We start from the raw sequence: 18,469 nt of genomic DNA on the forward strand, positions 1-18,469 counted from the left end.
TGGTATTTGTTGAGTGCTTACTGTGTGCAGAGCACTGTTCTAAGCGCTTGGGAGAGTACAAGAGAATAAGCAGACACGTTCCCTACCCAGAATATACCAAAGAGTTTTGAAATTCAGGAAAACAGTATGGACCAGGAGATAGAGCCCGGGCCTTGGAGTCCGAAGGATCTGGGTCCTAATGCCGGCTCTGCCACTTGTCTACTGGGTGACCTTGAGCAAGTCATTTCACTTCTCTGTGCCCCAGCTATCTCATCTGTAAAATGGGGATTAAAACTGTGAGCCCCATGTGGGACAACCTGATTATCTTGTATTTACCTCAGCACTTAGTACAGTGCCTGCCACATAGTAAGCGCTTAACAAGCACCATAAAAAAGAGATTCCTCTTCCATTCAGCCCGCTGTTGGGTAGGGACCATTCATTCATTCATTCATTCATTCAATCGTATTTATTGAGCGCTTACTGTGTGCAGAGCACTATACTAAGCGCTTGGGAAGTCCAAGTTGGCAACATATAGAGATGGTCCCTATCCAACAGTGGGCTCACAGTCTAGGAGAGGGAGCCGTCTCTATATGTTGCCAACTTGTACTTCCCAAGCGCTCAGTACAGTGCTCTGCACACAGTAAGCGCTCAATAAATACGATTGAATGAATGAATGAATGAATGGTCCCTACCCAACAGCAGGCTGAATGGAAGAGGAATCTCTTCTTTATGGTGCTTGTTAAGCACCATATTCATTAATCATTAATCACCATTAATCACCATTAATCACCAGATTCATTCATTCAATCGTATTTATTGAGCGCTTACTGCGTGCAGAGCACTATAGTAAGCACTTGGGAGAGTACAATAGAACAATAAACAGATACATTCATTCATTCATTCATTCAATCATATTTATTGAGCACTTACTGTGTGCACAGCACTGTACTAAGCGCTTGGGAAGTACAAGTTGGCAACATATAGAGACGGTCCCTACCCAACAACAGGCTCACAGTCTAGAAGGGGGAGACAGACAACAAAACAAAACATGCGGACTGGTGTCAAGTCATTCCTGCCCACAACGAGCTCACAGTCTAGTGGGGAAGACAGACGTGAATATAAATAGGTAAATAAATGAATAAATGACTGATATATACACAGATATATACATACGTGCTCTGGGGATGGGAGGGAGGATGAACGAAGGAGCAAATAAGAGCGGCACAGAAGGCAAAGTGGCTTAGTGACAAGAGCTCAAGCTTGGGAGTCAGAGGACGTGGGTTCTATCTAATCCTGGTTTCACCACTTGTCTGCTGTGTAACCTTGGGCAAGCCATTTAACATCTCTGTGCCTCAGTTACCTCATCTGTAGAATGTGTATTAAAACCGTGAGCCCCACGTGGACCTGATTACCTTATATCTACCCCAGTGATTAGAACAGTGCTTGGCACAAAGTAAGCAGTTAACAAATACCGTTATCATTATTATTGCTAAAAGGGAGTGGAAGGAGAGGAGGGCTTAGTCAGGGAAGGCTTCTTGGAGGAGAACAATGAGAGAGAATGTTCCACTTACTTGAGTAGATTTCCAAGGTTGAAGAGAGCTCTGTTGTGCTGGGGATTTATCTGGAGGGCCTGCCGGTAGTATTTCTTTGCTTCTGCTGTGTCTTTGGTCAGTGTCCCAAGATTGTTCAGAGCGCTTGCATGGCGAGGGTAAAGTCTGAGAAGGGAAGAAACGTCAAGTCTTAGTTTTAATAATAATAATGGTATTTGCGAAGTGCTTATTATTTGTCAGGGACTGTACTAAACTCTGGGGTGGATACAAGCAAATCGGGTTGGACTCAGTACCAGTCCCATACGGGGCTCATAATCTTAATCCCCATTTTTCAGATAAGGGAAATGAGGACCAGAGAAGTGACGGGACTCACCCTAGGTCACACAGCAGACAAGTGACAGAGCTGGGATTAGAACCCAGGTCCTTCTGATTCCCAGGCCAGGGCTCTAGCGACTAGACCATGCTGCTTCATTGTGCCCAAACCAACACACCAAGCCAAAAACTGTCACAGTCCCTCCTCATCTTCCCACCAAAACCAAACACTAGACTGGGCTCCAACCTGACTTTTTCATTCTCTTTTCATTTAGAGCAGCTTGGCATGGAAAATGCAGACTAAAATAGATCTGCCCATATCTTTGACCAAGATTTGGCAACTTGCTATACAATCAACCTAATGTAGATGTGGCTACCATCCAAATCAATTCCATTCCCATGGCAGTCTTCTCACGCAACTACTGAAAATCAATCAATCAGTGCCATTTTTTGAGCTCTTATTGTGTGCAGGGCACTGTAACAATAATAATAATAATGATTGTATTTGTTAAGTGCTTACTATGTGCTAAGCACTGTTCTAAGCACTGGGGGAGATACAAGGTTATCATGTTGTCCCACGTGGGGCTCACAGTCAATCCCCATTTTACAGATGAGGTAACTGAAGCACAGAGAAGTTAAGTGACTTGCCCAGAGTCACACAGCAGGCAAGTGGCGGAGCCAGGATCAGAACCCACAACCTCTGACTCCCAAGACTGTGCCCTTTCCACTAAGCCACACTGCTTCTCACACTGTACTAAGTGCTTGGAAGAGAACAATATAACAGAATTGGTAGAAACGTTCTCTGCTTACAAGGAGCTTACAGTACTCTCCGAAGCATTTAGTACAGTGCTCTCCACACAGTAAGTGTTCAATAAATGCCACTAATTGATTGAATGATTGATTGATAGAGGGGAGACAGACATTGAAATAAATGCCAGATAGGTATATAAGTGCTGTGGGGCTGAGGGTGGGAGTGAAAAGAGGGAAAAAATCCAAGGTCAACCCACAAAAGGAACAGGAGTAGAGGAAAGGAGAGTTTATGCTACCTTTTTATTCCTGTATTTCTTAAGTGTTTAGCACGTGCCAGGCATTGTACTAAGCGCTGGGGTAGATACAAGATAATCAGATTGGACACAGTCCATGCCCCATTTTTAAAAAAATGTTATTTGTTAAGCGTTTACTAAGTACCAGGCACTGTTCTAAGCACTGGGGTTGATACAAGAAGAAGAAGCAGCGTGGCTCGGTGGAAGAGCCTGGGCTTTGGAGTCAGAGGTCATGGGTTCAAATCCCGCCTCTGCCACTTGTCAGCTGTGCGACTTTGGGCAAGTCACTTAACTTCTCTGTGCCTCCGTTCCCTCATCTGTAAAATAGGGATTAAGACTGTAAGCTCCAAGTGGGACAACCTGATCACCTTGTATCCCCCCAGCTTTTAGAACAGGGTGGAGAAGCAGCGTGGCTCAGTGGAAAGAGCCCGGGCCTTGGAGACAGAGGTCATGGGTTCAAATCTCAGCTCTGCCAAATGCCAGCTGTGTGACTTTGGGTAAGGCCCTTAACTTCTCTGTGCCTCAGTTACCTCAACTGTAAAATGGGGATTAATACTGTGAGGCCCCCTGTGGGACAACCTGATCACCTTGTAACCTCCCCATCGCTTAGAACAGTGCTTTGCACATAGGAAGCGCTTAATAAATGCCATCATCATCATTATTATTATTAACAGTGCTTTGCACATAGGAAGTGTTTAACAAATACCATCATCATCATACAAGGTAATTAAGTAGGACACAGTCCTTGTCCCACATGGGGTTCACAGTGTTAATCCCCATTTTCCAGATGAGGGAACTGAGGCCCCGAGAAGTGAAGTGACTTGTCCAAGGTCACACAGCAGACAAGTGGCAGAGGGGGGTTTAGAACCCAGGTCCTTCTGACTCCCAGGCCCAAGGGCACCATAGAAATCACAATTTTAATCCCCATTTTACAGATGGAGGTATTTGAGGCACAGAGAAGTGACTGATTTTCCCCAGGTTACCCAGTGGACGAGTGGCAAGGGTAGGATTAGAACTCAGGTCCTCTGACTCCAGGGCCTATGCTCTTTCCACTATGTCACACTGCTTCCCGCAGCAACGTTTTCAGCTCTTTGTCCCATATGGAGCTAATGAAAGAGAAATCTAGCTGCGTCAGTAAATTTTGATGCACCAATTTAGCAGGCCCTATTATCTTACATCATCATCATCATCAATCGTATTTATTGAGCGCTTACTATGTGCAGAGCACTGTACTAAGCGATTGGGAAGTACAAATTGGCAACATATAGCGACAGTCCCTACCCAACAGTGGGCTCACAGTCTAAAAGGGGGAGACAGAGAACAAAACCAAACATACTAACAAAATAAAATAAATAGAATAGATATGTACAAATAAAATAAATAAATAAATAAATAGAGTAAAAAATATGTACAAACATATATACATATATACAGGATATATATTACATCTTTACTAGAAAACCAAAAGAAAACAAAGCATCACCGCTACCTTATTTCCTTGTTGCCAGTAAATTTACCGAGGACCAATATGATTATTTAATAGGTATCTTCAATCTCTGTCTTCCATGAGGCCATGTGGCATCTTTTCAAATATAGATACACTCAGACAATTGCCAAGTTATGAAAACAGGATTTAAGCCTGCCAAGTACTTGGAGAGTTGGGGGTTTGACCCAACCTTATGCAAGAAGACGCATTTCTCTTGTGACTGCTCTATTTTTCTAAGGTATTTGCTAAACGCTTACTATGTGCCAGGCCCTGTACTAAGCGCTGGGGTAGACAAGCTAATCATGTTGGACACAGCCCCCGTCCCACATGGGGCTCACAGTCTCAATCCCCAGTTTACAGATATTTCTGTTTGTTATTGCTCTGTACGTTCCCCCCCAAGCGCTTAGCACAGTGCTTTATGCCTAGTAAGTGCTCAGTACGTACGACTGAATTCATTCATTCATTCAATCGTATTTACTGAGCGCTTACTGTGTGCAGAGCACTGTACTAAGCGCTTGGGAAATACAAGTCGGCAACAGAGATGGTCCCTACCCAACAGCGGGCTCAGTCTAGAAGGGGGAGACAGAGAACAAAACAAAACATATTAACAAAATAAAATAAATGGAATGAATATGTACAAATAAAATAAATAAATAGAGTAATAAATATTAAGAGCTTACTATGAGCCAAGAACTACGGTGGATACAAGCAAATCAGGTTGGACACAGGCTGTCATTCATTCAATCGTATTTATTGAGCGCTTACTGTGTGCAGAGCACTGGACTAAGCGCTTGGGAAGGACAAGTCGGCAACATATAGAGACGGTCCCTACCCGACAACGGGCTCAGAGTCTAGAAGGGGGAGACAGACTGAATGAATGAAGCACAGAGAAGTTGTGACTTTCCCAAAGTCACACAGCAGGCAAGTGGAGGAGCTCTTAGAACAGTGTGGAGAAGCAGCATGGCTCAGTGGAAAGAGTCCGGGCTTGGGAGTCAGAGGTCATGGGTTCAAATCCCCGCTCCGCCAATTGTCAGCTGTGTGACTTTGGGCAAGTCACTTAACTTCTCTGTGCCTCAGTTCCCTCATCTGTAAAATGGGGATTAAGACTGTGAGCCCCACGTGGGACAACCTGATCATCTTGTATCCTCAACAGTGCTTTGCACATAGGAAGCGCTTAATAAATGCTATCGTCATTATTACCCTCTGGAGCTGGGATTTTCCTCTCTTTTCCTTTCCAGTTCTCCCAACTCCCTGCTGAGGCCATTAGCAGGAGCAGGAGGAAGCAGATAGAGGATGGAAGGTTGCAGCGGAAAGTTTCAGGGGTGGAAGGGACTTGGCCCCAGAGCTAGTAAATACTTTTCTGCTGGGCCCATTGCCATGTTTACTCTATAGCTGAGCCAGCAGAGGTGAGAGGAGGGAAGGGGTTTCAGGAAGCAGTGTGGCTTAGTGGTAAGAGCCTGGGCTTGGGATTCGGAGGTTGTGGGTTCTAATCCCCGCCACATGTCAGCTGTGTGACTTTGGGAAAGGCACTTAACTTCTCTGTGCCTCAGTTCCCTCATCTGTAGAATGGGGATTAAGACTGCGAGTACAGTGCTCTGCACACGGTAAGCGCTCAATAAATACAATTGACTGACTGACTGACTGACAATCAGGTCAGACTCGGTCCCTGTTCCTCATTGAGCTCCCAGCCTAAGTAGGAGGGAGAACAGATATTTATCTCCATTTTATAGACAAGGAAACTAAGTCACAGAGAAGTCAAGTGCCTTTTTTATGTTATCCGTTAAGCACTTTCCCTGAAACAGTAATAATAATTGGGGTATTTGTCAAGTGCTTACTATGTGCCAGGCACTGTTCTAAGAGCTGGGGTCCCCCCCATCTTACCTCCTTCCCTTCCCCACAGCACCTGTATATATGCATATATGTTTGTACATATTTGTTACTCTATTTATTCATTTATTTATTTTACTTGTACATATCTATTCTATTTATTTTATTTTGTTAGTATGTTTGGTTTTGTTCTCTGTCTCCCCCTTTTAGAGTGTGAGCCCACTGTTGGGTAGGGACTGTCTCTATATGTTGCCAACTTGTACTTCCCAAGCGCTTAGTACAGTGCTCTGCACACAGTAAGCGCTCAATAAATACGATTGATGATGATGATGATGATGAAATACAAGACAATCGGGTTGGACACAGTCCCTGACCCACATGGTCTTAATCCCCACTTTTACAGATGAGGAAACTGAGGCACAGAGCCGGGATTAGAACCCAGATCCTTCTGACTCTCAAGCCCATACTCTATCCCCTAGGCCACGTGTCATACACTGTTCTAAGAACTGAGGTAGGTACGAATTTATTAGGTTGGACACATCCCTGTCCAGGATGGGACTCACAGCCCAAGGAGGAGGGAGAACGGGGGTTTCCCCATTTTACAGTTGATGAAACGGAGGACCAGAGAAGTAAATTGACTTGCCCATCGTCACACAGCAAGCAAGCCGGGATTAGAACCCAAGTCTTCTGACTTCCAGGCACAGGCTATCTCCATTAGATGATGCTGTGAAGGACAGGCTTTCATAACAATAATAATTGTGGTATTTGTTAAGCGCTTATTATGTGCCACACTCTATTCTAAGCGCTGCAGTAGATACGAGAAAATCAGGTTGGACACAGTCCCTGTCCCACATGGGGCTCACAGTCTCAGTACCCACTTTACAGATGAGGGAACTGAGGCACAGAGAAGTAAAGTGACTTTCCCAAGGTCCCACAGAAGACAAGTGGCGGAGCCGGGATTAGAACTCATGACTTTCCAACTCCCAGGCCTGTGCTCTATCCACTAATAATAATAATAATGATGATGACATTTGTTAAGCGCTTACTATGTACAAAGCACTGTTCTAAGCACTGGGGGGGATACAAGATGATCAAGTTGTCCCACATGGGGCTCACAGTCTTAATCCCCATTTTACAGATGAGGTAACTGAGGCTCAGAGAAGTGAAGTAACTTGCTCAAAGTCACACAGCTGACAAGTGGCAGAGACGGGATTAGAACCCATGACCTCTGACTCTCAAGGCCCTTTTCTTTCCATGGAGTCACGCTCCTTCAAATGCAAAAATTGGATCTTTATTCAGGGACTGCAAAAAGACCCCCTAACCCATGCATGGTCATATGTTTCTGTGGGCACAGATTACAGTTATTAATTCTCTTTTAATTCCTCGTCCAGGTGCACATAGTAAGAGCTCAATAAAACTTTTATTGTATTGCTTAAGCGGGGCAAGGATGGGAGAGAAAACTCTATCTACTACTGAGACATGATATTTACAAAAACACTGTGCTCAAGATCATGACGGCTAATCACAAAGCTTAGATTACTTTATGTCCGACTGTTTTAAGAGCAATCAATCACTCAATCGTATTTTTTGAGTGCTTACTGTGTGCACAGCACTGTACTAGGTGGTTGTAGGAATACAGATTTTGCATTCTGCACTGAGTACAGATTTTTGCTGCAATGAATCACCTTAAATAATTGAGGTAGTTGGTATTTAAAGTCATTTACAGATTTTTTGGCCCGCTCAGCTTTTCATCTGGATAATACATACATTTTTTTTTTGGTCTCTGGCAATGGAAATAGTGTGCTAGCAAATACCTTCTCATGCTGTGTATCTGATTAGGATGAAAGTACTGAATTATTTATGGAATAAAACCAAATCTCATTAAGGAATTCTTCAACAACCAGATCAGGAAAAGAAATCACCTTTTTTGTCCTTTTTCCAATTCTAGGTGTTTTCTTTTAAAATACAATTTTCAGGCTATTTGCCATGCGAGCCCAAACACACTTTGAGTTTCATTTTAATTAAATGTCTGCTTATATTAGTTGGGGGTGGATTTTTCTCAAAAAGCCACATGGGACTTGGTCCCTTGGGGAATGAATAATTCAAAAGACCTCTCTTGCGACAATAATTGTCAAAATAAATTTAAGCACATCTTGTCCTTAACTCTTACAGGTATATGCTCTGCAAAACTCTTGTTAGCAATCATCCTCCTCCCTGGCTTTGAAAGTGCCACTGCAAATGAACAAAAAGCTACACTGAAATAATCCAGTGCAGTGGATTCCCGACTCTTGAGTCGTTTGACGTTAAACCCTACCCGATCTTTTCAGTCGCTCAGAAAATGGAGGACCATTTTGTTGTGCTTACTGTCTCGATTTTAAAGGTGGGGGATTATATTTGCTATCTCCTTCTCTTCTGGGATAGAAGAAAGCTCTTCTTCTCTCCTCAGTGTGTGGGTGGGAATTTGGAGCTAGGGTTTGGGAGCTGAAAGGTAGAGGTGAGGGGAAAGGGAGGAAATAGTTGTCCTAGAAATAATCTATACTCCACCAAAAATTTAATTCTTTTCATGCAAACCACTTAGGGTTTGACAAGCCTTTCTCATGTCACAATATTTAATGGGCTCATATGGAATTAAAGATCTTTCCTGGAACTGAAGTAGCAAAGTAGAAAAGAAAGACTCCCTTCTCTCTTTCCCTATCCTTATGATGATGATGATGGGATTTGTTACGCGCTTACTATGTGTCAAGCACTGTTCTAAGCGCTGGGGTAGATACAAGCTAATCAGGTTGGACAGAGTCCCTGTCCCACAAAGGGCTCACAGTCTTAATCCCCATTTTACAGATGAAGCAACTGTGGCACAGAGAAGTGAAGCAACTTGCCCAAGGTCACACAACAGACAAGTGGAAGGGCCAGGGTTAGTACTCAGGTCCTTCAGATTCCCAGGCTCATGCTCCATGCACTAAGCCATGTTTCCTAAGCTGGAAAAAATGAGAGGAAAGGCCTAGGAAATATTCAGTTTAGTAATCAATCAATCACAGGTCCAGAGAACTGTACTAAGTACTTGGGAGGGCACAATACAACAAAGTTGGAAGCAGAATAACTCAGTGGAAAGTTCTAATCCCAGCTCTACCACCTGTCTGCTGTGGCTTCTTGGGCAATTTATTTAAATTCTCTGTGCCTCAGTTACCTCATCTGTAAAATGGGAATTAAGACTGTGAACCTCCTGTGGGACATAGGCTTTGGCTTTTTTCCAATTCTAGGTGTTTTCTTTTAAAATACAATTTTCAGGCTATTTGCCAGGCAAGCCCAAACACACTTTGAGTTTCATTTTAATTAAATGTCTGTTTATATTACTTGGGGATGGATTTTTCTCAAAAAGCCCCATGGGACTTGGTTGATTCGCTTGTATCTACCCCAGCGCTTAGTACAGTGCCCAGCACATAGTAACAAATACCATTAAAAAAAGACAACAACAAGAGTTGGTAGACACATTCCCTGCCCACCAGGAACTTAAGGTCTAGAGGGGGAGACAGGACGTTACCATGAATTATGAATATGTACATAAATTCTGCGGGGCTGAGGGTGAGGTGAATATCAAATGCCTAAAGAGTAGAAATCCAAGTGCACAGGTGACAGAGAAAGGAGGGGGAATAGGGGAATTGAGGGCTTAGTTTGGGAGGGCCTCTTGGATGAGATGTGATTTTAATAAGGCTTTGAAGTGGGGGAGAGTGGTGGTCTATCAGATATGAAGAGGGAGGGATTCCAGGCCAGAGGCAGGATGTGGACAATGGATCCCAAATTAAGAGATTCATTCATTTATTCATTCAATGGCATTTACTGCGCACTTACTGGGCATGGAGCACTGGAATAAGCACTTTGGAGAGTCCAATACTTGAATAAATAGATACATGTCCTGCCCACAACGAGCTTATAGTTTAGAGGGAGAATTCGTTCAATCCAATTTATTGAGCGCTTACTGTGTGCAGAGCACTGTACTAAGCGCTTGGGAATTACAAGTCAGCAACATATAGAGACGGTCCTTACCCAACAATGGGCTCAAAGTCTAGAAGGGGGTGACAGACAACAAAACAAAACATGTAGACAGGTGTCAAAATTGTCAGAACAAATAGAATTAAAGCTATACGATAATGATGGTATTTGTTAAGTGCTTCTTATGTGCAATGCACTGTTCTAAGCACTGGCGGGGATACGAGGCGATCAGGTTGTCCCACGTGGGGCTCGCAGTCTTAATCCCCATTTTACAGATGAGGGAACTGAGGCTCAGAGAAGTTGTGACTTGCCCAAGATCACACAGCAGACATGTGGGGGAGCCGGGATTGGAACCCGTGACCTCTGACTCCCAAGCTCGGGCTCTTTCCACCGAGCCACGCTGCTTCTCACATCATATGCACATCATTAACAAAATAAATAGAATAGTAAATATGTACAAGATGTACAAAATATGTAAATACGTATGTCTGTCTCCCCCTGCCTCTAGACTGTAAGCTCATGTGGGCAAGGAATGGGTCTGTTTATTATTCTGTTGTACTCTCCCGAGCGCTTAGTGTAGAGTTCAGCACACAGTAAGCTCTCAATAAATACCATTGAATGTGTGAATGAATGAATGAATGAACAGAGGCTGCAAAAGAAAAAAGCTAGATCAAATTATGCCTTTGGCCTGGGATGTATTGGAGGCCTGCACACCCTAGTGAAATATTAGAAAGGGCTTCAAGTCAGGTGTTCTTAAAGGCTGCTTATCATTTTGGCAATCACGCTCACCAGAGAAGCAGCGAGGCTCAGTGGAAAGAGCATGGGCTTTGGAGTCAGAGGTCATGGGTTCAAGTCCCGGCTCAGCCTATTGTCAGCTCTGTGATTTTGGGCAAGTCACTTCACTTCTCTGGACCTCAGTTACCTCATCTGTAAAATGGGAATTAAGACTGTGAGCCCCCCGTGGGACAACCTGATCACCTTGTAACCTTCTCAGTGCTTAGAACAGTGCTTTGCATATAGTAAGCACTTAATAAATGCCGTTATTATTATTGGGGAAAATCAGCAAGTGGAATAGTTTTAATTGTCCTAGTTAATTCAAATATGTCTACTTCTTTGATATGAGGAAACACAATTCAAATGGAGAAGTGAAACAAATCAATCAGTCGATCAACAGCATTTGAGTGCCTACTATCTGCAGAATGATCTATTTAAGAATGTGGAAGATTACAGGAGAATTAGTAAATATAATCCCCGTCCTCAAGGATTTTAGAATCCATGGGAGACAGGTTACGCTACAGTTAGGAAGAAGTAAAAGAGTTGATAAAATATGCATATAGATTCTATGTGACTGTTGAGGCGAGAAGTGCTTAGGTTGTGTGGGAGGGCTGAGAGAGCAGGGTGGGAGTGTACATAATGTGAGTACATTAGAGATTAATTGGGGAAGTCCTCATTGAAGAGGATTAATTGGGAAAAGCTGTTCAGTCATTCATTCAATCGTATTTATTGAGCGCTCACTGTGTGCACAGCACTGTACTAATGAATGAACAGTACTAAGTGCTTAGGAAAGTACAATACAACGAAAAACACTGACATTTCCTGCCCATGACAAATTAACAGTCTCTGTCAGCTATGAAAGAGGGAATTTCAGGGATGGGGGAGGGTGTGGGAGAGATGGGAACAAGACATAGTGAGGCGTTAGCTTCCCAGGAAGGAACAGCACAAGATAGGATGGATTGGAAGAGAGTGGATGAGTAGGAGGGGAAGGGCTGATTGAGAGCTTTTAGTCCATGATCAGGAGTTTCTGCTGGATCAATCACTCAGTCGTACTTATTGAATGCTTACAGTGTGCACAGCACTGTTATAATAATAATAATAATAATAATAATAATAATGGCATTTATTAAGTGCTTACTATGTGCCATGCGGGGCTCACAGTCTTAATCCCCATTTTACAGATGAGGTAACTGAGGCACAGCGAAGTGAAGTCACTTGCCCAAAGTCACACAGCTGACAGCTGGTGGAGTCAGGATTTGAACCCATGACCTCTGACTCCAAAGCCCGTGCTCTCAGGTCCCACATGGGGTTCACATTCTAGGTAGGAGGGAGAACGGTTATTGAATCTGGTGAGGAAACTGAGCCCAAAGAAGTGAAGTGACTTGGCCCAGGTCTCACAGCAGGCAAGAGGCAGAATCAGAATCCAGGTCCTACGACTCCCAGGCTTATAATAATAGGGATCTAGAAAACCAGGTTGGACATAGTCCCTGAATCCCCATTTTCCAGATGAGGTAGCTGAGGCACAGAGAAGTTAAGTGAGAGTCTGTCAGATATGAAGGGGGAGGGAGTTCCAGAATAGTGCAATTAATCAATCAATCAAATTTATTGAGAGCTTACTGGGGGGGGTGCAGAGCCCTGGACTGAGCATTGGGCAGAGTGCAATAGAACAGTTTGTAGACATGTTCCCTGCCCACAAGGAGCTTATACTCTAGAGGAACAACTCTAGAGTGCAGTGGGGGCATAAGGATTTCTTTAGGAGAGGGGAGAATTGGGCGGGTTTGCCCCAGGGAAAGAGTGTTTTCCCAAGCATTTAGCGCTGTGTTCAGCAAAAAATAAGCACTCAATCAATTAGACGGATTGAGTGGTTTAGCAGGTGAGAAAGGAATGATGGCGATACCAATTGGATATTCAAAAACTTGTCCTGCAAGGGATTCCTCCAAAATATACACTGACGTTTCAAACCTAAGGCCTTCGGATTGAGAGAACAATCCGACATTCTGAGCCTGAAGGGCGATCTGTCACAACCTACAGAAAGCACAGAGGAGGCTAATCGTACAATCACTGGTTTCATTTTATGCCTTACTCCCAAGCTACGTCATTCTAACTTTATGCAAGTTATTCAAAAGTCAAGGGGTTGTATAAGTTTCACTGTTGAAGTAATTTTCCCATTGTTCCACGGGTAACTTCCTTTCGAAGCATACACGCCCTGATTTATTTCTTCCCATTCTCGTTTTCTTGGATGCATTTATTGGAGGTCAGACATTTCGTTTCTGCTGTAAAAATTCCTCCCCTCCTTCTCTTTCCCGAAAAGGAAACACGGAGAGCTGAAATTCTTGAGAAGCGATTGAGACTGGAAAAATCCCAAACTGTAGATTTGCACAATGGGTGCTGCTTCCGGTGCCTGCTAGTTATTTTCCCCTTGATTCCCAAGTGTCTATTGGACGGCTGAAATATATTTCCATGATGCCATCTTTCCTTGCCCGTAGTCTATGATAGGAGATGGTGTCATGGGCAGAGCCACTGTGTTATAATAACGTTTCGGGGGGTCACGTCATAGTACTTATAGTCTTAGTCTCCCCCTTTTAGACTGTGAGCCCACTGTTGGGTAGGGACTGTCTCTATATGTTGCCAACTTGTACTTCCCAAGCACTTAGTATAGTGCTCTGCACACAGTAAGCGCTCAATAAATACGATTGATTGATTGATTGATTAATCCCCATTTTACAGATGAGGTAACAGACACAGAGAAGTTAAGTAATAATAATAATAATAATGACATTTATTAAGCACTTACTATGTGCAAAGCACTGTTCTAAGTGCTGGGGAGGTTACACGGTGACCAGGTTGTCCCACCGAGGGCTCATAGCCTTAATCCCCATTTTACAGATGAGGTAACTGAGGCACAGAGAAGTTAAGTGACTTACCCAAAGTCACACAGCTGACAGGTGGCGGAGCCGGGATTTGAACCCATGACCTCTGACTCCAAAGCCTGTGATCTTTCCACCGAGCCACGCTGCTTCCTGGGGGACAAGCTGATCATCTTGTAACCTCCCCAGTGCTTAAAACAGTGCTTTGCATGTAGTAAGTGCTTAATAAATGCCATCATTATTCTTATTATTACTTGCAACATCGTGCTGCCTAAATGCCAGAAATACTACCCAGGACTCTTCCTCAGTTACACCAACCGGGCACTTTGGTCAATAAATCAATCAACCAGTGGTATCCCAGCACTTGGAACAGTGCTTGGCACATAGTAAGCACTTAACAAATACCATCATTATTATTATTATTATTTCTGGAGCGCTTACTCGGCACAGAGCATCGTACCTTATAAACTGACTTACTCCATTTTGTTTTCAGCCTCCATTTGGCAGTAATCCACCCTGTTTCCCTAAGTCATGCTTAAGCCATAACTATTTCCCTGCGGCCAATTTCAGCCTCACCTTGTTGTCAGTGAAGAAAACTTTGGCCACACTTGATCAGATTCTGTTATTGGTGTGAAGGAACACAACGCCCACCACGGACTATAAATAGCTCCCTCTCCTACCTTGCAGTGATGAGGCTGAGCCCGCTTTTATGGCAACAGACTGTGTCTGTTCTCGCCCATAGAGATCTGTATTAAATATTGCAATAAAAAGCCTCCTGTACTTTGTTGCTGAAACTCGATTTTCTTTTTGGACTCTACAGTACAATCTCTCTCCCTCTCTGTAGTTTTGCATCTCCTCCTGCTTTCACGATATCTTTACTTAAAATTCCTGCCATCACCTGGGTTTTTAACATGTCAAAACAGAGCTCCTTCTCTTCCCACACAAACCCTGCCCTGACCCTGACTTTCCCATCACTGTAGACAGCACCGCGATCCTTTCTGTCTCACAAGCCCATCACCTTGGCATTATCATTGACTTCTCTTTCTCATTCAACCTATATATTCAATAAATCCTGTTGGGTTGACATTCATTCATTCATTCATTCAATCGTATTTATTGAGCGTTTACTGTGTGCAGAGCACTGTACTAAGCGCTTGGGAAGTACAAGTTGGCAACATATAGAGACGGACCCTACCCAACAGTGGGACATTCACAAAGGTGCTAAAATCCTCCCTTTTCGCTCTATTCAAACTTATGATAATAATAATAATAGTGCTGTTGGTATTTGCTAAGTGCTTACTATGTGCCATGCACTGTTCTAAGCACTGGGGTAGATACAAGATTATCAGGTTGTCCTTCGTGGGGCTCACAGTCTTCATCTCCATTTTGCAGATGAGATAACAGAGGCCCATGAATGTACTTTCTCCAGAACGTCCCATCCTCTGCCATAATCCGCAACCTATTTAAAGGTTCTTCCGTTATCATTGCCACAGTCTCTATCCATCTAGCTGCTGGACTGCCTCTTCCACGTTTTCCCTGGATTTTTCCTAGCATTACTGTTTTCTCCAGAGAATCAGTCCTTCTGATTTTGTGTCCAAAATATGCTGTCATTTGGCCTTGCAAAGACCACTTTGATTTAATTTGCTCCAAAATCCATTTATTTGTTTTTTGGGCAGTCCATGGTATTCGCAAAAGCCTTCTCCAACACCACATTTCAGAAGACTTGTTACCACGTTAATTCAGGCACTTAACCTATCCCATCTTGATTACTGTATAAGCCTTCTTCCTGACCTCCTTGTCTCCTGTCTCTCCCCACTCCGGTCCATACTTCACTCTGCTGCCCCGATCATTTTTCTACAGAAATGTTCAGGCCATGCTTCCCCCCTTCGCTGCCCTCCTATTACAGGTCAGCCCGGACATTCATTCAATTGTATTTATTGAGCGCTTAATGTGTGCAGAGCACTGTACTAAGTGCTTGGGAAGTACAAATTGGCAACATATAGAGATGGTCCCTAGCCAACAGCGGGCTCACAGTCTAGAAGGGGGAGACAGACAACAAAACAAAACATATTAACAAAATAAAATAAATAGAATAGGAAATATGTACAAGTAAAATAGAGTAATAAATCTGTACAAACATATATACTGGTGCTGTGGGGAGGGGAAGGAGGTAGGGCGGGGGGGGGATGGGGAGGAGGAGAGGAATGGGGGGACTCAGTCTCGGAAGGCCTCCTACTTTGCTCCTCTATTGCTAACCTACTCAGTGTACCTTGACGCTGTCTATCACTGTCACAAACCTCTCTCCCTCATCCTGCCTCTGGCCTAGAACATCCCAGCCCCCCCAACTCCCAACAATCAATCAATCAATCAATCGTATTTATTGAGCACTTACTGTGTGCAGAGCACTGTACTAAGCGCTTGGGAAGTACAAGTTGGCAACATATAGAGACGGTCCCTACCCAACAGTGGGCTCACAGCTTAAAAGACTAGACTAGAAGCTCCTATCCGACAGACAATTACTCTTCCCCCCTGCAAAGCTTTGTTGAAAACATGTCACTTACTATTTGCAAAGCACTGTTCTAGGCGCTGGGGGGGAATACAAGGTGATCACATTGTTCCACGTGGGGCTCACAGTCTTAATCCCCATTTTACAGATGAGGTAACTGAGACTCAGAGAAGTTAAGTGACTTGCCCAAGGTCACACAGCAGACACGTTGGGGAGCCGGGATTAGAACCCATGACCTCTGACTCCCAAGCCCGTGCTCTTTCCACCGAGCCACGCTGCTTCGTATTAGTGGGATAGCAGTTTGGATGGAGAGGAAAGGGCAGATTTTAGCGATATTGTGAAGGTGGGACCGACAGGATGTAGTGATGGATTGAATATGTGCTTTAAAAGCATGGTTTAGTGGACAGAGCCCGGGCTTGGGAGTCAGAGGGCCCTGGATTCTAATCCTGCCTCTGCCACTTGTCTGCTGTGTGACTGCAGGCAAGTCACTTTACTTCTCTGTGCCTCCATTACCTCATCTGTAAAATGGGAATGAAGACTGTTAGTCCCACGTGGGACAGGAATCTCTCCAACCTGATTAGCTTATATCTACTCCAACACTTAATGCAGTACCTGCCACATAGTAAGCACTCAAAAAAATACCACAATTCTGGTTATTATTATTATCTGTAATTTATTCATTTTTATTAATCCCTGTCTCCCCCTCTAGACCGTAAGCTTGTTGTTGTCAAGAAATGTGTCTATTATATTGTTGTATTGCGCTCTCCCAAGCACTTAATACAGTGTTCTGCACACAGTAAGCACTCAATAAATGTGATGGATTGATGTTTAGGCACGATTCCTGCTCTCAAGGAGCGTTCAGCCAAGCGAGGTTCTTACAACTTTTTAACATTCTGAAAACTAAGCATGAAATCTTGGACTTTGAGTGATAGGGTTCTCTCTAATCTGTAGCGCCTACATCCTGCCTCTCACCTGGAATCCGTCCCCCTTTATATCCATACTTCATGCTGCTGCCCGGATTGTCTTTGTCCAGAAACGCTCTGGGCATGTTACTCCCCTCCTCAAAAATCTCCAGTGGCTATCAATCAATCTGCGCATCAGGCAGAAACTCCTCACCCTGGGCTTCAAGGCTGTCCATCACCTCGCCCCCTCCTACCTCACCTCCCTTCTGTCCTTCTCCAGCCCAGCCCGCACCCTCTGCTCCTCTGCCGCTAATCTCCTCACTGTGCCTTGTTCTCCCCTGTCCCACCATCGACCCCCGGCCCATGTCCTCCCCCGGGCCCGGAATGCCCTCCCTCTGCCCCTCCGCCAAGCTAGCTCTCTTCCTCTTTTCAAGGCCCTGCTGAGAGCTCACCTCCTCCAGGAGGCCTTCTCACACTGAGCCCCTTCCTTCCTCTCCCCCTCATCCCCCTCTCCACCCCACATCTTACCTCCTTCCCTTCCCCACAGCACCTGTATATATGTATATATGTTTGTACATATTTGTTACTCTATTTATTTATTTATTTATTTTCCTTGTACATATCTATTCTATTTATTTTATTTTGTTAGTATGTTTGGTTTTGTTCTCTGTCTCCCCCTTTTAGACTGTGAGCCCACTGTTGGGTAGGGACTGTCTCTATATGTTGCCAACTTGTACTTCCCAAGCGCTTAGTACAGTGCTCTGTACACAGTAAGCGCTCAATAAATATGACATGATGATGATGATGATGATGCGACAGAGCATCACATTCCCCACCTTCAAAGTCTTGTTAAAGTCTCATCTCCTCCAAAAGCCCTTCCCTGATAAAAATCTCCTTGCCCCTTGTTCCCCTCCCTTCTATGTCGCCTGTGCATTCCATCTGTGCCCTTTGGACACCTGATAATCACCTCACCTCCAGCGCCACAGCCCTTGTGTACAGCTCCCTAATTTATTTTAATGTCAGAGTCCCCCTCTAGACTCCTTTTGGGCGGAAAATGTGTTTGTCAACTCCCTCAGAGCTCTGCGCACAGTAAACACTCAATAAATGCCACAGATCGATTGAGTAATGAATACTATTGATTCACTGGAAACTACTTATGTTGATGCTGATGATGACGATGATGGCATTTGTTAAGGACCTCTTTCTTCTTAATCGTATTTATTGAGCGCTTACTGT

At 44.0% G+C, this 18,469-nt stretch overlaps 1 protein-coding gene across 1 annotated transcript in view; it reads right to left on the bottom strand.

Moving 5' to 3' along the window:
- Positions 1-18,469, bottom strand: part of TMTC1 (transmembrane O-mannosyltransferase targeting cadherins 1) — a 412,328-nt gene that overhangs the window by 88,103 nt on the left and 305,756 nt on the right. The window contains exon 12 of the mRNA XM_038765197.1: positions 1,551-1,694. Within this exon, the coding sequence (XP_038621125.1) occupies positions 1,551-1,694 (144 nt within the window). The remainder of the gene's footprint in view (positions 1-1,550; positions 1,695-18,469) is intronic.

Source organism: Tachyglossus aculeatus, chromosome 2, assembly GCF_015852505.1.
Source record: "Tachyglossus aculeatus isolate mTacAcu1 chromosome 2, mTacAcu1.pri, whole genome shotgun sequence".
In the NCBI taxonomy this organism is placed as follows: domain Eukaryota; kingdom Metazoa; phylum Chordata; class Mammalia; order Monotremata; family Tachyglossidae; genus Tachyglossus; species Tachyglossus aculeatus.